This window comes from Trachemys scripta, chromosome 8 (genome assembly GCF_013100865.1).
Source record: "Trachemys scripta elegans isolate TJP31775 chromosome 8, CAS_Tse_1.0, whole genome shotgun sequence".
Classification (NCBI taxonomy): domain Eukaryota; kingdom Metazoa; phylum Chordata; order Testudines; family Emydidae; genus Trachemys; species Trachemys scripta.
In genome coordinates, this window is record NC_048305.1 from 65162126 (window position 1) to 65189287 (window position 27162).

General features: G+C 43.1%; 1 protein-coding gene across 3 annotated transcripts in view; it reads left to right on the forward strand.

The window, feature by feature from the left end:
* The window catches only part of NEK7 (NIMA related kinase 7), a 137998-nt gene that overhangs the window by 87349 nt on the left and 23487 nt on the right, over nucleotides 1-27162 (forward strand). For all 3 annotated transcript variants that reach the window (XM_034778206.1, XM_034778207.1, XM_034778208.1), the window contains exons 6-7: nucleotides 8737-8845; nucleotides 16584-16691. In XM_034778206.1, coding sequence (XP_034634097.1) covers nucleotides 8737-8845; nucleotides 16584-16691 — 217 coding nt within the window. The remainder of the gene's footprint in view (nucleotides 1-8736; nucleotides 8846-16583; nucleotides 16692-27162) is intronic.

Consider the following 27162-nt stretch of genomic DNA (forward strand, 5'->3'; position numbering starts at 1 on the left):
AGTCTATCTGCAGAGAGAACTAAAATGATACAATGCTTGGAAATTTCACCTTCTTGGCTCTAAGACGAGACTCTTTATTTTCAATAGATGATATCCATCTCTAACATAACAAGTTTTTGCTTTCAGGAGTGATTTAAAACATCAGTGGAGCTGAGTGACTATGGACAGACTGATCTTCAGGGAAAGATAGTAAATGAGATTGATACTGCAAAAGTGATTAGTCCTGTTGGAAAATCTAACTAAAATGAGCGTCAGAAACTTTTTCAGGAATCATAGTTAAATTCAGAAAACTAGAGTGTGTCTGTCTCAAGGCTTTGGAACAAAAGTAAGTGGAGTGACCCTCACAGATTATATAGACTTTTGAAGGTAATGAAGAACGATGAGTCAGTAGCATTTGAGTTAGTGCCAAATACAAGAAAAAAGGGGCATAAACTTTTTCCTTTTATTGAAGTATTTTTATACACTATGAATATAGAAGAATCTGTATATGTTGAAAAGTGGAAAACATCAAAGCATTTTAAAGAATTCCCTATCTCTTATAAGGATTTTTATGAACGTTAAGGGTGGCCTAATGTGTTTCATTTGGGATATGTATCTATGAAAGGAGATCACATTTGATTGCAGTTTACCATCTCATCTGCATTAAACAGTGCTCTTTCCAGAGATGCTATTGCATGCATTGTATTAGTCTAATCTATTATTTTCAGTGATACTAAGAAATTCTGTTTTTTTAACTATTTGTAATTATTTTCCATTCCGCAATTGACAGTTCCACTTACTTTTTTTGTTATGGTTAAATAATTTATTGTTGTAAGTTTTCTTGATATGTTCCTGTAGGAGAGAAGTATTTCATATCAGAGGTGCTGTCTCCTGGACTTGGGGGAAAAACATACTGTATTTCAGTAACTGAGTATACAAAACATCAGTAAAAGGTGTTTGTAAAGTACAAAGAAATATATAATGTAATATTATTGATTAATTTTGTTATGGAAATACCTCTATAAAAAGTTAGTTTTAGATGCTTGAAAAATGAATAAAATATAAATAATGAAAGAAAATTAATAAATACTTATTTGTCAAATCATGTATAATAAAGTAGCTGTTTCAGTTGTATATGTTCAATTTATTAGCTAGATAGCAACAGCTGCTATTCTCAGGTGTCCAGTATATGCAGAAGATTCTCTTTTGTTGTATTAGTTGTAATATTAGGTCAGTTGAGACTCTTTAAATGTTGGACTACAATATGAGCAACCTTTTTGTTTTGTTTTGTTTAGCAAATACTGCTGAGATCCATGCTGCTAGGAGAAGTGACTTTAGGTTTGGATGAAAATTCTGGTTTTTGTTTTGGACAGGAAATCCAGGGATGTTGGTCGGAAAAACTGTGATTCCAATGCAAAGTGCTCCACTTAGGAAGGAAAAATCAATTTCACAAATACAGAATGGGAAAAGACTGTCTAGGAAGGAGTACGGCAGAAAGGGATCTAGGGGTTATAGTGGACCACAAGCTAAATATGAGTCAACAGTGTGATGCTGTTGCAAAAAAAGCAAACATGATTCTGGGATGCATTAACAGGTGTGTTGTGAGCAAGACACGAGAAGTCATTCTTCCGCTATACTCTGCTCTGGTTAGGCCTCAGCTGGAGTATTGTGTCCAGTTCTGGGCGCCGCATTTTAAAAAAGATGTGGAGAAATTGGAAAGGGTCCAAAGAAGAGCAACAAGAATGATTAAAGGTCTTGAGAACATGACCTATGAAGGAAGGCTGAAAGAATTGGGTTTGTTTAGTTTGGAAAAGAGAAGACTGAGAGGGGACATGATAGCAGTTTTCAGGTATCTAAAAGGGTGTCATAAGGAGGAGGGAGAGAACTTGTTCACCTTAGCCTCTAAGGATAGAACCAGAAACAATGGGTTTAAACTGCAGCAAGGGAGGTCTAGGTTGGACATTAGGAAAAAGTTCCTAACTGTCAGGGTGGTTAAACACTGGAACAAATTGCCTAGGGAGGTTGTGGAATCTCCGTCTCTGGAGATATTTAAGAGTAGGTTAGATAAATGTCTATTAGGGATGGTCTAGGCAGTATTTGGTCCTGCCATGCGGGCAGGGGACTGGACTCGATGACCTCTCGAGGTCCCTTCCAGTCCTGTAATCTATGAATCTATGAATGCCAATGGTAGGCAATTTGAATTCCAGAACCGATGAGACCCAGGCAAATCTATTAGAATGCTACCTTACTGATAAAATGATATCAAAATTAGAATGTGGTTCATGGTAATACAATAATAAAATAATTTTTAAAAATACAGAAAAGAAACCTACAATGGAGCATCTACAGGCAAAGTGGGACTCTGATCTTAACACCCAGGTCTATAACATAAGGATTAATCTCTGATCACTCCCTCTCCCATGCCCTGCACACTAAAAATAGTGTCCAAATCATGCCAATTCTTCTTCCAAAACACTTCTAAAATCTTACTTTTCCTTTTTGGCGCCACAGCTGTCTTGACTACTGCAATCTCTTCTTTTCCTCCCTGTTGCCCACATCATGTTTACTCTTTTCTATAGAAAACACATGTTGCTAAGATTTCCTTTGCTCATCAGTATTTCATCCTACTCTTTTTTAAATCCTTCCTTTGCTTCTCCCTAGGTCTGCTCCCTACCACTCTCTATAGGAAAATGGAGAATGGTGGTACTAGAGTCTTTATCCCAGAACCACCTGTAGCTCTGCCTGGTGTTTTTCCAGTAACAAGGGGGAACAGTCAAGTCTGGCAACTCTTCAGCAGGGGGCACCTGCTGCCACAGCTAGGTTATTGGTGCTGCACAGGCCCCTATGTCTGTTTAAGAAATTTGTGAAGCTGGGGTGGGGCTACATGAAGAAGGAAGGCTGAATAATGAAGTCAGTTTCTCGGAAGTTTGTGTTCTGGACAGTTTTTGCCCAGAGCAATTTGCATCTTTCAGTCCTGCAAAAAGTCCAGCTGGCTCCTCTGTCCCTTCAGGAATAAACCCTGGGGAGAGAAGAGGTTCAAGGGCAGAGCCCAGAGGCACTCTCCCAAAGTGGGAACAGGTTGAGGTGAACTAGGGGAGTCAAAGGGTCAAGAAAACCCAAGGAGGAGATAATGGTACAGAAGGGGAGGGAGAAGCTGGGAGTGACCATGTCAGAAGTGGTAGGTAGATCAAGAAGGGTGAGTATAGAGAAGAGGTCCTTAGACTTACCCAGGAGAAGGCCAAGCTGAGAGCAGTTTCAGTTCAAAACCTTATTGCAGGGACTCCAGAGATAATTGGAAGGGAGGGAGGAAGAAGGCAGCAGGAATACAGTGTCACAAATCTTATTTTCCTTTTTTATAGATTCATAAATAGCAAGGCTAGAAGGGACAGTCTTACATAACACAGGTCAGAGAATTTCATCCAGTGACTCCTTCACTGAGCCCGATAAATTGTGGTTAAACTAAGGCATGTTTTGTTCAGAAAGAAATCTGTCTCATTTTAAAGACTTCAGGTAATGCATAGTCCGCCACATTGCTTAAAACTTAACAACTGGCTAACTAACATCATAAAACATAATTGTTAATGGGAATATTCAGTGAGTGGAAGGTTTCTAATGGAGCCTTGCAAGGGTCAATTCTTGGTCTAGTAATATTTAGTATTTTATCAATGGCCTTAAAGGAAACAAAAATCCATTAATAAAGCTTGCAGATGACACAGCTGATGGCGGTGAGGGTTTCTGTGAGGTGGGCATGTCTATATCCAGCAGTCATGGAATTGCTGTCAGACTGGAATGGCTGAATGCCACTTATCACTTGCTCTGAAGGGCTTTGTAAGCCACTTCAAACCCCACCAGTCAATATTATTATTCACTGCCCTAGAACTTAATTAACGCCAAGTTGGGATGACCTCCAACGCATACAGCATATCAAATGCATTTACACTAAATGTCTGAAAACCAGGAGATTGTTACAGTACACATCAGGCCTGCACAACAACCTTAACTCTGTCCCTGGGGCTGGCTAGAGCCACAGGAGATATACTGTAAGTGTGTTTCAGCTAGGCTGTCCTATAATAAGCAGACATGAGGAATGACTAAATGATGCCACTTTATGTGGTTTGTTGTCCCACAGAATTCTCAGTCATCTACATATACTCCAACTGCCCTTCACTGTACCTGATACAAGGATTACTTGCAACCAATTGCCATAACTCATGCTGTGATGTGAGAAGAGGTGCATTTGCAGCCAAAGGTATCATGAATTCTTCATTTCTGTTCTGAGTTATGTCAGTTGTGCAAGTAGAGGAGCATGCTCTATTATTGCTGTGGGGATTTGAAACAGTCGTCCGAGGTCCCAGTCAAGTGTTCCCTCTTGGGCCCTCACTTGACTAGACGCTTTGAGGGAACCCAGCTGGTGGGTCCCCAGGTGCTTAAGTCTCCTGAGTGGAGCACAGCCATTATCCCGGTTTTTAGGTCCTGCAACACAGGCACTGGGCACAGACCCTCTGTCTGGCATCCCCTCCTGAAGCCTAGCCTGTATTCAGTGTTGACCTCTCAGACTTCCCTGTTTGCTTAAACATGCCCTCACCCAGAACTCCAGTTGTGAGCCTGATGGTTTACTGTTCTAACTCTTTCGGGAGACCTATAGCAAGTTGTGAAGCATATAACCCATACACATACTTTGCACAGATTCTGACATCATTGCTCTTTTACTTACTCACATGCCACACAAGAAAGTAGAGGTCATTTAATATACCACAAACATCCTGAACACAATGCCTTAGTCCCTCACTAGCTCACCATTACCTTGGGGAGCCATCTGTGTTCAGGAAGGTAGGCAGGGTACCCTGCCTCATCAGGCCCCCTACATGCTGGGGTGCTTTGCCCTCTTCTTGACCTGGAAAAAAATGATCCCAAAGAACAGAGCCAATAGAGTAGCTTTTGCCCTTTTTATAACCTTCCAGTCCCTCAGTCAGATCATCACAGAGTACTAGCATGTGGCTTTGTAGCCCAGATGACTTCTCCTGTGATCAACCAGTTCTGGTTGGGAGCCAATCTGTTGTTAGCCACTATTACATTTTACTGGTCTTGCATTTAACTTAAATTACTCACTGGTGTTAGATCTTGCTTTGTCCCTTCCCCTGTTAGAATTTAATTCCAGAGTTGGAAGGACAACTAGCCTCACGTGCAAAATGGATTTTTCAGCTTGGTAAAGATACAGAGAGTTCATAATCTCATACAGAATTAATAAATTATACAGGCAGATTCCCCAAATGGTTGCAACAGTCTGATAGCATACATGACCGTGCATTACAGGTTACAAGTAATAATGCAGAGGAAATCCTTAGGACAAAGGTCAAGGGATGGTAACATCTAACAACTTTGGGGTGATTTGTGCAGAATAGGTGCAGTGGTTGAGAATAGGCCAGGCATAGCAACCTGGTGTTCAAATTTGCCTTAGTGAGGACATGGTCTGATAGTTTCTCCTATTGTATTATTGTTCCATATCATCTGGAAGGAGACTGTGCTACAATGTCTGTCAGGGATGGGTTGGGGCATCATTCGAAAAGGGCAGAGTTAAGGTTGTGAAGCAAGGCTGGTTTTATACCTTAACTTGCTATTTCCTGCCTTTCAGAGATTTAAGTATAGGTGCATTTATTTGTTTGATCTTTTTTTTTTTTTTTTTTAAACTAACATTCTGTAGGGGTACAAGGCATTCCCAGTCAACCTCAATTCTTAGTTGTTGATGTTTTGGGGCAGTAAATTCTCTTCAATTTTTGAGGAGGAAGTGGTGGTAGTGTGGTATGATTGCAAAAAAACTGGGGGTGGGCACAAGGAGACATCCTGAGAACACTTCACTGCCACTCGGCTACCAGTTATGCTCTCCACGTGGCCACTCCATGCCCCTAATAAGTGCTGCTTGGATTCAGTGACTATACAGCATGTCACTTTGAGCTACCCAGTTACTCTGATATCAGGCTATCTGAAAACTCTCTGGTTTGCAACAGAGTCCAGTCCTGCAGTACAAGCATAAGTGATTTTTTCTGGTTCAATCCACATTGGGGTCCAACTTTTACACAGAATAACTTTTAAAATACTGCTTTCCCAAAGGGGCAGTGGGTGCGGACACTAGCTGAGATCAGTTCTGAGGTATTTTTCTTGTGTTCATGTCTTTTGTACTTTGGCATTTCCGTAGGAGATGGCCAACAGTGCCACCATCAGAACAATTGCATTTTCACATTATAGAATATTTAAAAACGAAAAGGAAGAAGGGCTAGAAGGAACACCAAATGTTAAAACAGGGCTATTGTGCCTCTTCTTTTTCCTTAAATATGCTGAAAAAGATGCCATACAGTGTAAGATACACATAACAAAGTGGATCGTGTGTTTTATCAACACAAAATAGACCCGTGGAAAGGTAAAGCTGTGAGCAAAAGTTTTTCATTTTGGTTTTGTGTTTTCCTCTTCCCCAGAAACCAAAGCTCTTATTAAAGCTGTTCCCTAAAAGCAGTCTATTTTTTTGGAAATTGGTGTCTTTGTGAAATCAGTTTGCTTTAATATCCCAAGCTTTCAGTCATTGTTTTGTTTCTTGGTGCACAGCAGACCAAGGAAACATTAAGAATATGCCAGAAATAAAAAAATAAGGTGATAACCCCTCAAAATAATAATATGAAGATTTATTTTAAAAGACTTGGACTATTTTTAAGTGTAAGCAAGTGAAAACAACATTATTTGTTCCTTTATTGAATAGAATGCTTAGTTAAAGAACTGATAGATTTGTTTATTCCATCCTTTTCACATGAGTAATAAATCAAAGTTCACATTTATAACAACTTAATATTAGTGATGACCTCAGAAAGGAATATGTTAATGTCATGCAAACGTAACATACTTTAGTTAGGTCAGAATACCGCAAAAGCAATTCACTTTCACATATTTATATGAATGACTGGAATGCTTGAATCACTGGAATTCTGAAGCTGTTTCTGTAGAATTTTGTATACAGTGTGCTACAACGGTGTAGCTAGCAAATGAATTAAATATTAAAAGAAAATTATTTTTTTTACAAACATTGTGAATTATACTTTTAAAGGGTTTTTTATGGATAAGATGCAAAAAAATCTGCATACTTTTGTGAATTTTTCATCCTTACTTGTACTTAAAGTTCAGTTTATTTAAGAACATTTTGAAGATTTTTTTTATTGTACATAGTTATAATTATGATAATTTTCAGAATTCATTTTGAATCAAGGCAGTATGCTTTCATGTGCGTATATTTACATGGTATTGTGTATTTGTTTAGAAATGAAAAGAAACCTGGTCTCCATCTTCCTGTTGACATCAAACAATCCTCTGATATGCAAATTCAGCTCTGGGGAGAACAGATACACAGCGTTTGTTTGGATTGAATCCAAATCTGAGTGAAAGTTATAGTTAAAGAACTGATTTAAAAGCATTGGTTCATTTGAATAAAAACTTATATTGAAATAGTCTTGAACTAAACTTACTATTTTTGGTGAAATTTTATGATCTACTGTATTTCCAGTATATTTTGCTATTGATATTTTAATAATACCAGGCTCTCTCACGTTAGGCTGCATCCTAAGGCAACAACATATCTACAGAGTCAGTTTTTCTGTGTGTGTGTTTTTTTTTTTTTTTTAAGACACTGAACAAAATATCACTGTTTCTTTACAGCACTGATAACTGATCTGTACATGACCTTTCTGTCAAGGGTAATGCTGATACTATATGTATTTTATTGACATAATTTGTAAGGTTTTGTTTTTAATAGTAGAGGATCTGATTACTATATGACTGTTAGCATCCCTTAAAAGATTTTTCTAATTTGCTTACCCTTCATATCAAACTAAGTATGTAATATATTTCTCAAGTATAGATAGACAAACAGCAGACTTCTGGGGAAGTTTTCATTTAAGCCTACCCACCTCTGGCAGCAAAGTTTAAAATTGTCAAACTTTCATGTTCTAGAATTGGCTGTTATGGGTTCTCAATATGCAGTTATTGAGAGCTCGGCAGCTATTTGCCACCCTTGAATACAGTATTTGAAAGAGATGACCATTGTTAAATTTTACCTAGTGTAGCTGTTTAACTGGAAAAAAGTTGAACAGGAGAGGCAAATTGACTGACTGACGTATTTTAAATTCTTAGGCATACACAGTTCCTGTGTTCCCAATTGTACATACTTCATGGCTTCTAAAATTGAGTTACATAATTTTGATGGCTTATGAATGTGTATCCTTGGTATTTATTTTCTTTGTTCTAGGCTCATGAGAATAAAAGCCTATAGAAATTAATTTTGGTGGTGAAAAACTTCTTTATTTTGAGAATTCCTTTAGTAACTTTTCCTTACTGCTGGCCTTTATCCATTATATGGTAGTTTGATTCTGTACTGCAACATTCCACCCTCATTTTCTTCCACTGCGGATTTTTTTCCTCTGAAAAATGTAACTTTGTTAAATAAACATATGAACTTTTCTTAGGACTGTGGATTTATTTTAAACAGCTTGATATTCAGTATAGTGTTTATTTGTTGATTAATGTCAGCACGTCCTGTGCTGGTATATTGTATGTTAATATTTCAGGGAAAAGATGAACTTCCATATCTGGAAATAGTCCTAGAAACTTTTGCTCAGATTAAGTGAGCTCTGTCTTAATAGCTTTTAATTAAGAGTTTACCTATTTTCTCAGATAATGGTGTAATAAGTTTTCAATACTTCTCTGTTTTCTTTTATAAAGCATTTTAAGAAACAGAAGAGGTTGATTCCTGAAAGGACAGTTTGGAAGTACTTTGTTCAGCTGTGCAGTGCATTGGAACATATGCATTCTCGTCGTGTCATGCATAGAGGTAACATAGGATCATAGATATTGCATCTTTACAAGTATTAAATATATGAGAGAACTTGGCAGGTTCAATGCAAATGATACCAAATAAGATATTAAAAGAATCAATTTTGACAAGTAACTAACACAATGTGTATGTTACTGCAGTATTTTATAAGTAACTTTAAAAATAGAAAGGATTTCCTTTTAAAAGATATATGATACTCCTGGGGGAATTCTGCACCAAAAAATTAAAAATTCTGCCCACAATATTTTAAAATTCTGCATATTTTATATGTCAAAACAACACAATATAATCATGCCAGTTTCAATTATTTTGGTAATTTATTTCAAAATACCTGTTAGCAAGTATGTCTATAGCAATAGAGACAACAAAAAAGATTCAGGAAGTGTTTTTTGACAAATAAATTCCTTACTAGGCATATTAATACCGAACTTTGAGTAATAATTAAAACTACAATCCAGAAATGTATTTCACACCCCCCTCAGAGCAGTGCAAAGCCTTTGCGGGAGTCGGGGTATCAGAGGAGCTCAGAGGGAAGTAATTGCTGGGAAGGAGCCTGGGAGTGAACCTGGAGGGCTGTTGGGTGTGGGTGGGAGAAGTACGGAACAGGGGTTTTCTTGGGGGGGGGGGATTGTTAGGGAGTTGGGGAGCCTCCCCCATGCTGACCCCTAGCCTCTCCCATTCAGTCAGGCACATCTGCACCTGTCCCTGTGTGTCCCTGCACTCCCTTCCTCCTCATGTCCCTGCACCCCCATTCAGCCACCTGTCCTACCCTGTCCCTGCACCCTCCTCCCCCTGTCCCCATGTGGCTCTGCATCCCCCTCCTATTCAGCCCCTGGCTCAATTCTGTCGCCCTTCTGAACTCCAGTCTATGTGACCCCCCAGTGCCCCTGCGCATCCTGCTCTGTCCATCCCCGCCATGTCCCGTGCCCCTTCACCTGGCCCCGTGGGCAGGGTGCTGTGAGGAACTCAGCCAGTGTGCTCCTCCCTATCTGTGGCTGATGGCTCCAGCCTGGAGCCAGCTGCCCTCTCTTCTGGCACCACAGTAGCCCCTGGTGGGCAAAAGGTGTGCCTCCAGTGCTTCCCTAGCAGAATGTATTTTCTGCAGAGAAAAAAAAATCTGCCGGGGATATGAATTTTACACATCTACAAGTTCTCTCATATATTTAATACTTCATGTGCAGTGGCACAGAATTCCCCCAGGAGTAATGTAATGGGGATGTTGGTATGGCTACAGACTTCCTTTGGTATGGTATGGATTTGGCTATCTCAGGCAAATCACTAATGATGTCTGGTGATCAAAATAAGTGATGGGGCTATAGGTGCCAGAAACCTCTCATTCCCCAACTCCCCCTTCCACCTGCTGGTGCCTACTCTCCATTCAACTCTCCCCCTCCTATCCCCTCCCACTCTCTCTCCCAAGACTCCCCACCTATTCACCTCTTCTTACCACGCATTCACTTTATACGCATGCATACCTTCTCCGGTATGTTCCTCCACTGTCATACTCCTCTATCTTCCTGTAGCCATTGGCCTACACTCTCTCTCACTCATCCCTACTGCTTCCAATCCTCTTGCCTAATAGTGTGCACCAGCAGCGTCCAGCTCTCCTTGTGAGGTATTGAGCCTCTCCTACCCTTTTAATTCATTTTATTGTCCTCTCCCTCATCCACTTACCTATGCAGACCTGGAGGAACAGGTTTAGACTGCTTCTGTCCTTTGGAGTCCTCCTCCTTAGTGGCTGCAGGATACAAGTGATGCATGAACTACTTTGCCTCTGAGTTAATCTGAAATTAATCCCTCATAGGCCTGAAATTCCATGTCACCATCTGTTATAGAGACTCATAGGTTGGGGAAAAAACTCCACCTCTGCCTAAGTCCTCCCATGCACCCTTCAGTAGACAAACCGCACTTGGACCCATCAGTACCTAGTTACCAGCCACCCCTGCAAATTACTGTTCTGGTTATCCTCTTACACATGCATGTGTTGACAGGCCAAAAGTCTGAGGGTATGTCTACACTACGAAATTAGGTCGAATGTATAGAAGCCGGTTTTATAGAAATCAGTTGTATACAGCTGATTGTGTGTGTCCCCACATAAAATGCTCTAAGTGCATGAAGTCGGCGGACGGCGTTCACAGTACTGAGGCTAGCGTTGACTTCCGGAGCGTTGCACTATGGGTAGCTATCCCACAGTTCCCGCAGTCTCCGCCACCCATTGGAATTCTGGGTTGAGAGCCCAATGCCTGAATGATGCAAAACAGTGTTGCAGGGGGTTCTGGGTACATGTCATCAGGCACCTGTCGTCAGGCACCTCTCCCTCCATCAGAGCAACGGCAGACAATCAATTCGCGCCTTTTTATCTGGGTTACCTGTGCAGACAACATACTACGCCAAGCATGGAGCCCACTCAGCTCAGCTCAGCTCACCGTCACCATATGTCCTCTGGGTGCCGGCAGACGTGGTACTCCATTGCTACACAGCAGCAGCTAATTGCCTTTTGGCCGTAGACAGTGCAGTATGACTGGTAGCCTTCATCGGCGATCTGGGTGCTGGCAGACGTTGGGCTGCATTGCACACAACAGCAGCCCCTTGCCTTTTGGTATAAGATGGTATATTACGATTGATATCCGTCGTCGTCGTACTGCAGTGGCTGTCAATCATGGGCACCTGGGCAGACATGCTCAGTCCTATCGAACAGTCTCGACAATGATGGCTATCAGTCATAGTATGCTATTTTCTGCCAAGCACCCAATATTTTCTGCCAAGCACCCGGAAGATGCCGAGGGCTATCAGTCATGCTGCACTGTCGTCTGCCAGCTTAAGATGTAAAAAATAAATTTGTTCTGTATTTGTTTGCTTCCCCCTCCCTCCGTGAAATCAACGGCCTGCTAAACCCAGGGTTTTGAGTTCAATATTTGGGGGGGGCCATTCTGTGTGACAGTTGCTTGTGTTTCTCCCTGATGCACAGCCACCTTTGTTGATTTTAATTCCCTGTACCTGTATGCCATGTCGTCACTCACCCCTCCCTCCGTCAGATACTAGTTTCGCGCCTTTTTTCAGACCAGACGCCATAGCACTGTGATCATGGAGCCCGCTTAGATCACCGCGGCAATTATGAGCACTATGAACACCACGCACATTGTCCTGGAGTATATGCAGAGCCAGGACATGCCAAAGTAAAACCAGGACCAGCCGAGGAGGCGATTGCAGTGCGGCGACGAGAGTGATGAGGAAATTGATATGGACATAGACCTCTCACAAAGTACAGGCCCCAGCAATGTGCAAATCATGGTGTTACTGGGACAGGTTCATGCTGTGGAACGCCGATTCTGGGCCCGGAAAACAAGCACAGACTGGTGGGACCATATCGTGCTGCAGGTGTGGGACGATTCCCAGTGGCTGCAAAACTTTCGCATGCGTAAGGGCACTTTCATGGAACTTTGTGACTTGCTTTCCCCTGCCCTGAAGCGCCAGAATATCAGGATGAGACCAGCCCTCACAGTTGAGAAGTGAATGGCGATAGCCCTGTGGAAGCTTGCAACGCCAGACAGCTACCGGTCAGTCGGAAATCAATTTGGAGTGGGCAAATCTACTGTGGGGGCTGCTGTGATCCAATTTGCCAGGGCAATGAAAGACCTGGTGATATCAAGGGTAGTGACTCTGGGCAACGTGCAGGCCATAGTGGATGGCTTTGCTGCAATGGGATTCCCAAACTGTGGTGGGGCGATAGACGGAACCCATATCCCTATCTTGTCACCGGAGCACCAAGCCACCGAGTACATAAACCGCAAGGGGTACTTTTCAATGCTGCTGCAAGCCCTGGTGGATCACAAGGGAGGTTTCACCAACATCAACGTGGGATGGCCGGGAAAGGTACATGATGCTCGCGTCTTCAGGCACTCTGGTCTGTTTCGAAAGCTGGAGGAAGGGACTTTCTTCCCGGCCCAGAAAATAATCGTTGGGATGTTGAAATGCCTATAGTTATCCTTGGGGACCCAGCCTACCCCTTAATGCCATGGCTTATGAAGCCGTACACAGGCAGCCTGGACAGTAGTCAGGACCTGTTCAACTACAGGCTGAGCAAGTGCCGAATGGTGGTGGAATGTGCATTTGGACGTTTAAAAGTGCGCTGGCGCAGCTTACTGACTCAGACCTCAGTGAAAAGAATATTGTTATTGCTGCTTGCTGTGCGCTCCACAATATCTGTGAGAGTAAGGGGGAGACATTTATGGCGGGGTGGGAGGTTGAGGCACATTGCCTGGCCGCTGATTACACGCAGCCAGACACCAGGGCGGTTAGAAGAGCACAGCAGGGCGCAGTGCGCATCAGAGAAGCTTTGAAAACGAGTTTTGTGACTGGCCAGGCTACGGTGTGAAACTTCTGTTTGTTTCTCCTTGATGAACCCTCCATCCCCCCCCCCCCCCCCCCGGTTAACTCTACTTCCCTGTAAACCAACCAACCCACCCTCCCCTCCCCCTTCGAGCACCGCTTGCAGAGGCAATAAAGTCATTGTTACTTCACATTCATGCATTCTTTATTAATTCATCACACAACTAGGGGGATAATTGCCAAGGTAGCCCGGGATGGGTGGGGGAGGAGGGAAGGAAAAGGACACACTGCAGTTTAAAACTTAAACGCTTATTGAAGGCCAGCCTTCTGACGCTTGGGCAATCATCTGGGGTGGAGTGACTGGGTGGTCGGAGGCCCCCCCACTATGTTCTTGGGCGTCTGGGTGAGGAGGCTATGGAACTTGGGGAGGAGGGCTGTTGGTTACACAGGGGCTGTAGCGGCGGTCTCTGCTCCTGCTGCCTTTCCTGCAGCTCAACCATATGCTGGAGCATATCAGTTTGATGCTCCAGCAGCCGGAGCATCGACTCTTGCCTTCTGTCTGCAAGCTGACGCCACCTATCATCTTCAGCCCACCACTTGCTCTGTTCATCCCGCGATTCAGCCCGCCACCTCTCCTCTCGTTCATACTGTGCTTTTCTGTAGTCTGACATTGACTGCCTCCACGCATTCTGCTGTGCTCTTTCAGCGTGGGAGGACATCTGGAGCTCCATGAACATGTCATCCCGAGTCCGCCGTTTTCTCCTTCTAATTTTCACTAGCCTCTGTGAAGGAGAAACATTTGCAGCTGGTGGAGGAGAAGGGAGAGGTGGTTAAAAAAGACACATTTTAGAGAACAATGGGTACACTCTTTCACGTTAAATTTTGCTGTTCACATTACACAGCACATGTGCTTTCGTTACAAGGTCGCATTTTTCCTCTTATATTGAGGGCCTGCCGGTTTGGTGTGAGAGATCACTCACGCAGTGCTAGGCAAGAGATTTCGGCTTGCAGGCAGCCATGGTAAGCCACAGTCTTTTGGCTTTTTTCACCTTCTTAACATGTGGGAATGGTTTCAAACAGTAGCGCCCTCATTTCCCATACCAAGCACCCGTTGCGTTGGCCATTTAAAATGGGTTTGTAAAAGGAGGGGCTGTGGTTCCTGGGTTAACATGCAGCACAAACCCAACTAACCCTCCTCCCCCCCACCCCTCACACCCAATTCTCTGGGATGATCACTTCACCCCTCCCCACCACCACGTGGCTAACAGCGGGGAACATTTCTGTTCAGCCGAGCAGGAACGGGCACCTCTGAATGTCCTCTTAATAAAATCACCCCATTTCAACCAGGTGATTGTGAATGATATCACTCTCCTGAGGATAACAAAGAGCGATAAGGAATGGATATTGTCTGCATGCCAGCAAACACCGGGACCATACGCTGCCATGCTTTGTTATGCAATGATTCCAGACTACGTGCTACTGGCCTGGCGTGGTAAAGTGTCCTACCATGGCGGACGGGATAAGGCAACCCTCCCCAGAAACCTTTTGCAAAGGCTTTGGGAGCACATGAAGGAGAGCTTTCTGGAGATGTCCCTGGAGGATTTCCGCTCCATCCCCATACACGTTAACAGACTTTTCCAGTAGCTGTACTGGCCGCGATTGCCAGGGCAAATTAATCATTAAACACGCTTGCTTTTAAACCATGTGTAATATTTACAAAGGTACACTCACCAGAGGTCCCCGGTGTGCCCTCAGGATCTGGGAGCACGCCTTGGGTGAGTTGGGGGTTACTGGCTCCAGGTCCAGGGTGATAAACATATCCTGGCTGTTGGGAAAACCGGTTTCTCTACTTCCTTGCTGCTGTGAGCTATCCCCATTATCTTCATCCTCCTCTTCCTCGTACCCCGAACCCTTTTCCCTGTGTGTTTCTCCAGTGAAGGAGTCATAGCACATGGTTGGGGTAGTGGTGGCTGCACCCCTAGCATGGCATGCAGCTCCGCGTAGAAGTGGCATGTTTGCAGCTGTGCCCCGGACCTTCCGTTTGCCTCTCTGGCTTTGTGGTAGGCTAGCCTTAGCTCCTTAATTTTCACGCGGCACTGCCATGTGTCCCTGTTATGGCCTCTGTCCTTCATGGCCTTGGAGACCTTTTCTAATATTTTGCCATTTCTTTTACTGCTACGGAGTTCAGCTAGCACTGATTCATCTCCCCATATGGCGAGCAGATCCCGTACCTCCTGTTCGGTCCATGCTGGAGCTCTTTTGCGATCCTGGGACTCCATCACGGTTACCTGTGCTGATGAGCTCTGCATGGTCACCTGTGCTCTCTACGCTGGGCAAACAGGAAATGAAATTCAAACGTTCGCGGGGCTTTTCCTGTCTACCTGGTCAGTGCATCTGAGTTGAGAGTGCTGTCTAAAGTGGTCAGAATGAAGCACTGTGGGATAGCTCCTGGAGGCCAATAACGTTGAATTCTGTCCACACTACCCCAATTCCGACCCGCTAAGGCCGATTTTATCGCTAATCCTCTCGTCGGAGGTGGAGTAAAGAAACCGGTTTAAAGTGCCCCTTAAGTCGAAAGAAAGGGCTTCGTCGTGTGAACGTGTCCAGGCTTAATTCGATTTAACGCTGCTAAAGTCGACCTAAACTCATAGTGTAGACCAGGCCTGAGATAGTAAGTGTGTGGAAAGGAGGAGATGAAAGCTCACACGTAGTAAGCATGTCTTATAGGGAACCTTAAGTAAGTTAAATGCTGTTGTCATTACCCCATTGAATACTAGCATTTTCTATGTTTCCAGCAAAAGTTAAGAACTTTTTTTAAAGTCAAGATTTTTTTAAAGAAGAGTGCCTATTATTATGTTCATATCTAAACTTGACCTGATTTTCAAAAGTTCTGCTTTTGAACCGTTGAGCTGTTGCTCTTGAGCTCAGTGACAACTGAGGGTACTTGACACTTAAAAAAAAAAAAAAAAAAAAGGCAGGTGAAACTTATTTAGGAGACTAGTGTCAGGTACTTTTAAAAAATGCTGCTGTTGTCTCCAAAGGTCAGGGTTAAGACTTAAATAGGTTGTATAACAGTAGCTATTATCTGCATGTTCATGTTTTGTAGTTTTAGAGCTAAAACTGTTTTATGTGTTGCTTGTTTTATTTGTTGTTTTTCGTTGCTCAGTTTTTGTTGCTATTGTGAATTAAGCACAACCAATAAAAGTAACTTGAGTTTAAGCCACAAAAGTTAATTAGAATTTTTAAAATCCCAAATTCACATTTTATTAAATGCTTAAAAGATTTTCTAAGCAGTACTGTCATTTGATTTGATTAACATTTAATAAAACTACAAGCCTCAGTACATGTATTATTGATGCAGTAGGTTTTATTGCTAACGTATTGCAAAATGTTTTTCTCTTCATAGATATAAAGCCAGCTAATGTGTTCATTACAGCTACAGGGGTAGTAAAGCTTGGAGATCTTGGACTTGGACGATTTTTCAGCTCCAAAACCACAGCTGCACATTCTTTAGGTAAGAATATCATGCAAAATGATTTTGTTGCAAGATAAAATAAAATAATTTTATTCATATAAACTTAATTTCTTTATATTGTGTTACCCCAACTTTTTTTTTTTTTTTTTTTTTTTTTTTTTTAAATTCAAGTTGTCTGCCCCTTGGTCAAACCTTATTAAGCTGTAATGATATCTGTTTCACTCAGTTTCCTGTTTCTTTGCCCTTGGACTACTTAATAAAAGATATCTGTTTAGAACAAGTCGGTACCTATTGTAAACAGAACATTTTATAGAGGTGTAATAAAAAATAAAACTAAAGAATGAATTTCAACAGGGTTAAAGACTCACTGACCCTTTAATTAGCTGTGGAAAAAATACTGTAATCAGGTATGCAAAAGGAATTTATAAATGGAACATGTAATATTTGCTGGTGACATGCACTTTGAGGAGGTATGAAATGTAATAGGTTATATATTGCTAAATTAGTTTTTGCTCATATTCTAACAGAACAAAAACAAATATCGTAACATTTTAAAGACAAATAAATACATCTTCCTGTTTAAAAAGATTAGATACCAAAATTAAACTGATTCAATATCACTTGACAAAACATGGTTCCATAGTATTTAGCCAATTTGGGACAGCTGCATATGGGGCACAGATATTCCATTACCTAATCTGGTGCCTGTAAACACAATGTAAAATAGCAAAAAAGAATTACCTTTCTTAAATACATTTTATAAATACATATAATATCATGTTTTGATATTTATTCCCTGTGAAGACATAACAGGATTTTTATTTACCATCATGACCTGCACCCCAATCTCCAATTTGTAGTGTCTGGGGAGAATGGGATGGGCAGATCAGGATTTAGAATTTTGAATAGCAAACATTCTTTTAAAAAGTGTGTGGGAGAAAGTACAAAAGAACATCTAAAAACACCCAATTCTTTTTTGTATGGGAATTGGATCACTCATAAAGAGTAGCATTATATTCACCATACTAAAAGCATTTGCAAAGAATTCACATATTTTGGGTATCATTTGAGGAGATTATTTAAAATCTAAAGAGGTGGAATAGACTTCTCGAGAAAAATGATACCAAGGGAGGCACAGAGGACCAACAGATTGTCTCTGTTTTTAAAGTGTTGAGGGATAGTCTACAAATTGTTAAATCTAAATGTAAGTACAGTAAAGAGGAATAGTTCTCAGTAAGTAATACTTAGAAAGGAAAATTGTTGTGGGAATGGATAATTAATTGATAGATTGTATTAGGGGATGGTTCTGTTTACTCTGGGGGGGAGAAAAGGAAGTTAAATATATTGGTGTGTTAAATTATATATATGTGCTTGAAGCTGTGTATGGAGGGGTGTATGTTACAAATCCAAAATCTTAAATAAATTAGGGGTTCAAAATCCTTCAGAATCTCAGTTAATCCAGTCTTAAACAGCATCATGCAAAATGAATGGGAATCTCCACTTAGATGTTGTTGGCCATCTAAACTGAGAATTGCTTTAAAACTTAAGCCTGTCCTATAAAAATATCTGTCTGCTCATGATGCAAGAAAGCAGATTATTTCTCATTGACTGTTTAGGTGGAGGTTGTTCTAGATACCCAATAGAATTTTGCAGGATTGCCGAGTTGACTATCTAGTTGTTGTCCATGTTCTGGAGCAAGTCAGAAAAAGAACTTGTTTATTTCATTAGTGGCCTAATGCACTATTCACTGAATTCAATGGACCCCTTGCCATTGACTTCAAAGGGCATTGAATCAGCCTTAAGACCCCTCAAGAGAGCAGCCAAGGCTAGCCAGGATTTAAGACCCATGACAAGATTTTTATTCAGCATAATAGTATCCAAGAGCTCAGGGAGGTTTAGGTAATTGCTGGATTTAAAAGAGCTAAAACAAATGTATTATAAACTCTCATTTCAGAAAGCAGACTTTACATTCTATAATTTTGGCAGTATAATCAGCCAATTCCCTGTCATCGAGGAAACCTTTGGGACACTCATCTACACATTCCAGTTTTTCTTTTTTATTATAGATTCTTGTCTTTGCTATAAGCAGAAATTGCCACATACCAAGACCAACAATAATTACATGGGTCTCAGTGGAAAAATTGAGATTAAGTGAGTCCATGTCACCTCATATAAAAGACAAAAATAGCGGGGCATCTTCTTTTTACCAGGCTTCTTCTCTCTTGACTTCAGATATAATTTAAAAAATGCCAAATCAAGATTAGATAATATACTATTTTATTTTAAAATATTGTTGTTTGCCTACTATAATATGCCAATGGCGAGTTCAGACAATATTGCAGCATTTTTTTATATTACTTGTCATGGCTTAGGCCCTGCTAATGCCCATAAATAAAACATAGTACATAAAACAGCAACGTGAACAGGCTGCAGTGGGAACCAACACTATTGTACTCTATTTGTGGGAGCCAAAAAGTCCTAATCTACAATGTTCAATAGAAAGGGAGCATGCAGAGGAGGTGAAAGTCAGTGATGGAGGGAGAAGAGCTGGCCTATTACTTTGAGTTATAAATCAAAAAGGTAGGAAAGACAAACAGTTGCTTCAACTCTGTTTTTTTTAGGTTCACCATGGGGGAGTGGTTGCAAGGTGCTTGGAAACTGAGCTAGGGGGTAAAAAAAAAACTTTAAGTCCTCTTTTACAAATATAAGAATCAGCAGGAAAAGGAGAAGAGAGCAAAAAAGGTGTTTTTTCAACTGGGGTGCTGTGTTTTGTTGGAGGGTAAGGAGTTGCTTCTTTTTTCTTTCCATACTTTAAACTCAGACCTTACGCCAGGATTCAGCCTGGGGGAGAAAATTTTGTAGCTGATTTATACACTCATAAAAGTAAGACTGTACATTGTAAACACTGTTATCAACTTTATAATGTCTACTAAGCACTGATTTATCATAATCGCTTTCCTAATATCCTTAATACAATCCTTCTTTGTTATTTCTTAATTTCATTTCTCTTGGAACTTCTGTTACTAGTTTCCCCAAACTATCCTTTCTTGAAAGTGGCCTTTCTTATGGCTATTTCCCACTCCATCCCTCCTACAGATGTGGGGAGTTGCATTGTATGTAAGAGCGCAGTATGACTGCTCAGAGCTCCAGTATGAAACTGCAGAAATACCTGAGAGTCTCTGGATTAAGTTTAGACGTGTGAGCAACAAGGGTGACATTGTGGTGGGAATCTGCTATAGACCAGGGGGATGAAGTGGACGAGACTTTCTTCAGGAAACTAACAGAAGTTACTAGATCACAGGCCCTGGTTCTCATGGGGGACTTCAGTCACCCTGATATCTACTGGGAGAGCAATACAGCAGTGCACAGACAATCCAGGAAGTTTTTGGAAAGTGTAGGGGACAATTTCCTGGTGCAAGTGCTGGAGGAACCAACTAGGGGCAGAGCTCTTCTCGATCTGCTGCTCACAAACAGGGAAGAATTAGTAGGGGAAGCAAAAGTGGATGGGAACCTGGGAGGCAATGACCATGAGATGGTCGAGTTCAGGATCCTGACACAAGGAAGAAAGGAGAGCAGCAGAATACGGACCCTGGACTTCAGAAAAGCAGACTTTGACTCCCTCAGGGAACTGATGGGCAGGATCCCCTGGGAGAATAACGTGAGAGGAAAAGGAGACCAGGAGAGCTGGCTGTATTTTAAAGAATTGTTATTGAGGTTGCAGGAACAAACCATCCCAATGTGTAGAAAGAATAGTAAATATGGCAAGCGACCAGCTTGGCTTAACAGTGAAATCCTTGCTGATCTTAAACGCAAAAAAGTAGCTTACAAGAAGTGGAAGATTGAACAAATGACCAGGGAGGATATTGCTCAGGCGTGCAGGAGTGAATCAGGAAGGCCAAATCACACTTGGAGTTGTAGCTAGCAAGGGATGTTAAGAGTAACAAGAAGGGGTTCTACACATACGTTAGCAACAAGAAGGTGGTCAGGGAAAGTGTGGGCCCCTTACGGAATGGGGGAGGCAACCTAGTGACAGAGGATGTGGAAAAAGCTAATGTACTCAATGCTTTTTTTGCCTCTGTCTTCACGAACAAGGTCAGCTCACAAACTACTGCACTGGGAAACACAGTTTTGGGAGGAGGTGACCAGCCCTCTCTGTAGAAAGAAGTGGTTCAGGAATATTTAGAAAAGCTGGACGAGCACAAGTCATGGGGCCGGATGCGCTGCATCCAAGAGTGCTAAAAGAGTTGACGGATGTGATTGCAGAGCCATTGGCCATTATCTTTTGAAAACTTGTGGCGATCTTGGGAGGTCCTGGATGACTGGAAAAAGGCTAATGTAGTGCCCATCTTTAAAAAAGGGAAGGAGGAGGATCCGGGGAATTACAGGCCAGTTGGCCTCACCCCAGTCCCTGAAAAAATCATGGAGCAGGTCCTCAAGGAATCAATTTTGAAGCACTTTGAGGAGAGGTAACTGATCAGGAACAGTCAGCATGGATTCACCAAGGGCAAGTCATGCCTGACTAACCTAATTGCCTTCTGTGATGAGATAACTGGCTCTGTGAGTGAGGGAAAAGCAGTGGACGTGTTATTCCTTGACTTTAGCAAAGCTCTTGATACGATCTCCCACAGTATTCTTGCCAGTAAGTTAAAGAAGTATGGGCTGGATGAATGGACTATAAGGTGGATAGAAAGCTGGCTAAATCATTGGGCTCAACGGGTAGTAATCAATGGCTCTGTGTCTAGTTGGCAGCTGGTATCAAGCAGAGTTCCCCAAAGGTCGGTCCTGGGGCCAATTTTGTTCAATATCTTCATTAATGATCTGGAGGATGGCGTGGTAAGCACCCTCAGCAAGTTTGCAGATGACACTAAACTGGGAGGAGTGGTAGATACGCTGGAGGGTAGGGATAGGATATAGAGGGACCTAGACAAATTAGAGGATTGGGCCAAAAGAAATCTGATGAGGTTCAACAGGGACAAGTGCAGAGTCCTGTACTTAGGACGGAAGAATCCCATGCACTGCTGCAGACTAGGGACCGAGCGGCTAGGCAGCAGTTCTGCAGAAAAGGACTTAGGGGTTATGGTGGACGAGAAGCTGAATATGAGTCAACAGTGTGCCCTTGTTGCCAAGAAGGCTAATGGCATTTTGGGCTGTATAAGTAGGAGAATTGCCAGCAGATCAAGGGATGTGATCATTCCCCCCTATTCTACATTGGTGAGGCCTCAACTGGAGTACTGTGTCCAGTTTTGGGCCCCACACTACAAGAAGGATGTGGAAAAATTGGAGGGAGGCCAGCAGAGGGTAACAAAAATGATAAGGGGGCTGGAGCTCATTATTTATGAGGAGAGGCTGAGGGAACTGGGATTATTTAGTCTGCAGAAGAGAAGAATGCGGGGGGATTTGATAGCTGCTTTCAACTATCTGAAAGGCGGTTCCAAGGAAGATGTATCTAGACTGTTCTCAGTGGTAGCAGATGATAGAACCAGGAGTAATGATCTCAAGCTGCAGTGGGGGAGGTTTAGGTTGGATATTAGGAAAAACTTTTTCACTAGAGGGTGGTGAAGCACTGGAATGGATTACCTAGGGAGGTGGTGGAATCTCCTTCCTGAGAGGTTTTTAAAGTCAGGCTTGACAAAGCCTGGCTGGGATGATTTAGGTGGGGATTAGGTCCTGCTTTGAGCAGGGAGTTGGACTAGATGACCTCCTGAGGTCCCTTCCAACCCTGATATTCTATGATACACACACAAAAATTAGTGAACTACAAACTTTGTCCAATCATCAATCTATCTCTTCATCTAAAAAAATTTTTTTTTAACTACACCAGCAGAGTATATTCAGGTTTTCAAATGTATAAAGAAATATACTAAAATTCTCCTTAATTATGTATTATGACTTCTAAATTTAAATGGTAGTGCCTTTAATTGCAACTTTAAAAAAAACACCTATTCAAACTTCAAAATAAATGTAAGGATTTTAAAACAAATTTCAATAGTTAAAGTGGTCTGGCTAAGCTTAGTTAATGGCATTATTAATTGTGTACAACCTTATCAAACAAGTAGGGGTTTTTGTGTGTGTGTGTGTGTGTGTGTGTGTGTGTGTGTGTGTGTGTGTAACTTTTGAGATTCTTCCTTTTTAAAACAAACAGAACCACTGAGTCAATCTCCCTTTTGGTAGAAGGCTGGTCATAATACCCACTGAAGTTGGAATGCACTTCACCTGGCTTGGTTAGGAGGGCGTTTGAGAACAATATAGGATACACTTCCCTCATTTTTTCTCTCCACCAACCTTTCCAGGGCTGAATGCCTTTCCTCCATAGCACACCTTATGGCCTTTATTAGAAGCAAGGATCAACCTGAGTTTTGGATCTCTGCATGCCAGTACATGGCTCTACAGGTGACAGCCTGTAGTCGTGTTGTAGTTCCAAATCAGATTTATGTTTGTGCCTATTCCCTTTACCTACACTTTTAAGTTAAATACAATAATGGTGTTAGTAGTAGCCATAGCGTTCAGGAATGTAGGTTAGGATTCAGTAGAAAAGAAATAGAGCACTTCACTTCTTCAGTGAAACTTTGCTTTGTTCCTGGTAGGCAGCAGAGTATCTCACAACCTCTATCCATATGGCCAGATAGTCCTTTCTGGGGGCAGGGAGGAAGATCAGAAAGGCCCCCAAACCCTGCAAAACTACCTAGATGCACTGAAAGCACAGGCTTCAGCACCCCCTAACTTTCATCTCTATGGCATCATAGTGCCAATGGAGCTATGTTGCCAGGGTTGGATGGTTATGCAAAATGAACATGGACCATAAACAAGATAATACAGCTACCCTTGATCCTCCTCCACCTCCTTACATATTGATCTATGGACTTGTGATGGATCCTCTGTGGGTCCAGGAGTTTGGAAGACAATGCTGCAGTGAAGACATGCACACATCCCTTTTTGATGTGGGCAGGGCCAGATGGCATGCATGCATGCATATGATCCTTCAGACTACCCCATAATTTGGCAGAACGAACAGTCTCAGTTTATGGATGAGGCTAGTGACTGGCAGTGCTTCGAATTCATCTCATTCTGAGGATTAGCAATTTTGAGCTACTTTAAATGGTTAGCAAAATAAAATAAAAAATGAGAAGCTATTCTTTAATCTACAGAGTCCATGTGTTCAACTAAGGCAAAAGGTTCCATGCTGTTTTGAGAGCACAAATGCCAACCAATCCAATAGATTCATAGACTTGTAGTCCAGGAGGGATCATTGAGTTCTAGTATACCTAGTCTATGCTATTTTGTTCCCTGTACATTCTTATGCCACACTCATCACTGTAGCATCTGAGCATCTTCTAGTAGTGTATTTTTTAAGGAAAGTGACTAACACCTGTCACATGTCTTGTTCTCTCATCCTATACTCAGGGGGAGAAGCCTGTACAATTTAATGTCTGGTTTTGGTAGGTGGTTTTTTTGTTTTGTTTTAAATACATGTTGCATTGTATTTGATAGAAAAGGCAGGGTCAAAGAAATTTGCCTTGTACTTGGAATGGAATGTGGTGAGGTTTGTGATGGTCCTTAGTTCCTGGGGAAGTTCATTCTACAGTCTCAACCAGCCACTGAGAAAGTTCTGTCTCCTTCGCAGATACGCTAAACCCTCATTATATGGAGTTCCATTGCTCTAGAGGAGCAAAGTTGTCAGTCTTCATCCTGGAGCTTTAGGTGGTCTTCTAGATATTGTAGGGCCAGGCCATGGAACACCTTGAATATAATATGATGTGACCTTCCTCCTCCCCTTGCATAGGTATCCTTTCTTTCTTATCACTCTCGTCTCCTTTTTCCCTGCCATAGACACAAAAGTTGTCTAACTCCTACACTTGCCCCAGTGACCCCATCCTGTTTCCAGATCTCTCATGTCCACTCTCATCTTCTCCTTCATCTCTCACTCCTCTCTGGATCTTTTTCCTTACAACGCAAGAATGCTTTAGTCTCCCATTTAAAAAATAAAAATACCAACACCCTTGACCCCACGTGGCTCTCCAGCTATCACCAAATCTCCCTTTCATCTCTAAGCTCATTGAACTTGCTGTCTGATTGTTGTTGCAGTTCCTCTCCTGCATTGTCATCCTAGACACTCCTCAATCTGACTTCTGCTTCTTGCACGCCACTGAAACCACTCTTACCAGCATCAACGATCTCTTCCTAGCCAAATCTTAGAACCACCACTCAATCCTTATTTTCATTGACCTGTCAGCCACCTTTGACTCTTTCACTTTTGCTCTTCTCCTTGAAATATTGGCTTCCCTTGGCTTCTCTGACTCTGTCCTTTCCTGGTGGTTCTCCTGCCTCTCTAGTTGCTCCTTCAGCATCTCCTTTGGAGGGTCCTTCTCATCCTCCTCTCCCCCAACTTTCTGTCAGGGCTCTACAGGACTCTATTGTTGGTCTTCTCTTCTCCCTCTACATCTTATCTCTGGGTAATCTTATCTGCAAATACAAATTCAACTACCGTCTCTACCCAAACCTCTCTCCTGTCCAAACTAAAATCTCAGCCTGTCTCTCACATCTTGTGATAGTCTAGCTGTCAGCTCAAGCTATATATGACTAAAAGAAAGTTTTTAATCTCTCCTCTCTCCCTGCCTCCCCACTGTCCTTCCCTACTACCTCTTTTCTTGATCACTGTGGATAGTACCACCTTCCCACCTGTCACTCAGGCCCATAATTTTGGTGTCACCTTCAACACCTCTCTGTATGTCCTCACATCCAGGCTATGTCTAAACTTACAGATTCTGTCTGCATCTCTAAGATCAGCCTTTCCTATCCATCCACACAGCTAAAATTCTTTTATTCAGGATGTCATTATCTTGCATCTCGATTACTGCAGTATCCTTCTTCTTCGAGTGATTGTTCACGTCCATTACACATTAGGTGCGCGTGCATTGCGTGCACGGACGTTGGAAACTTTTTCCCTCAGCGGCTCCCATTGGGCCGGCAGGGGTCCCCCTCTCCCCCTTCTCCCCCCCGCCAGAGCGGCGCCCCGCTCTAGCATTTATATACACCTGCCGGCCCGACCCTCCCTCAGTTCCTTCTTATCGTCCGTGATGGTGTTGGAACAACTCTTATCTCTCACCTGAGAGTGTCCCTTAGTATTAATGTTAGCAGTTATCAGTTCTTTAGAAGATAGTTAAGCTCTTCTGTTTTAGGTGTTTGGATAAATCCCGACACCGGTCCTGGGCAGCGGGGCATGCCGCATGCCCAAGGCTTCAAGGCTTGTGCCACGTGCCGCAAGCCTATGCCAATTGGCGATCCCCACGACTCTTGTCTCCGTTGCCTGCGGGAATCGCACCAGAAAGAGCGCTGCAAGATCTGTAAGGCCTTCAAGCCCAGAACTAAGAAAGAGAGAGACTTTCGGCTTAAGCAGCTGCTCATGGAGGCTGCATTACAGCCCTCCACTTCAACTCATCCGGCCGCGGTACCTTCAGCCTCGGTGCGGAGTGCCCCGGCATCGGTTCGTGATCCTGCACCGGTGGGGCACCCTAAGCCTACGGCACCGAAACAACAGGACCGCCCCTGGCACCGGTCGTCTTCGCCAACAAAATCGAAGGCCCAACCCAAGGCCCGAGGACGCTCCCCACTTAAAAAGGTAGTGCCCGTGAAGGACTTGAGTGCGCCCAAGGGCATTGCTGCCCCAGGACAGATCCCGGTGTCAGTGGCTCCGGCGCAGAAAGGCCCGTCGAGCCCCGGGATAAGTGCATTGAGTGAAGAGGAAGGGCTGGAGGAGCTTTTGGAACAGCCCTCCACACCAGACATGTTTGAGGCAGCAAGGGACCTCATCAAATTGTCCGCGGAGAGCCCCCTCCAGGCCAAAGACAAGCATCCGGGGCCGACACCGAGACTGCCATCCAGAGGCAAGCCGGCATTGGTGCGCCCATCAAGGTCATCATCTCGGCACCATTCACGGCGCTGATCCCAGTCAAGCTCCGCCTCGGTGGACTCCTGGTTACCCTCGGCGCAGAAAGCCTCACAGGCGTCTGGCCTTAGCAAACGCCCGGCACCGGTCCAGCGTTCCCCGGCTCCTTATTCAAACAGGCACCGGGACGTGTCAGTGACGCGATCCCCGAGACCGACCACTAGCAGTCGTTCCCGGTCCCGAGGGCACCAGTACCGGTCCTGGTCCAGGTCGACAAGGCGCCACTCCCGATCCCGGTCACGAAAGCACCACTCTCTGACCCCAGACCGGCACCGTTCCATGACACAATCATGGCCCTCAAGGTCACCGTCCGTGGTTTCTGAGGCAGACTCGGGCTATTCCAAAAGGTCTACTTGTCCGGGGGCCTCCAGTTAAGGATCGCTAATCAGCAAGCGATTCTGAACAGGCACAATTTCAATTCTTGGGCATCAGTCTCCAAGTTTAAGGACTCCCTGCCTCAGGGTTCACAACCCGAGTTCTCAGCCATCGTGGACGAAGGGAAGGCGGTGGCCAAAACCTCTCTGCAGGCCTCCCTTGACTCCATGGATGCAGCTGCCAGGACAGTCG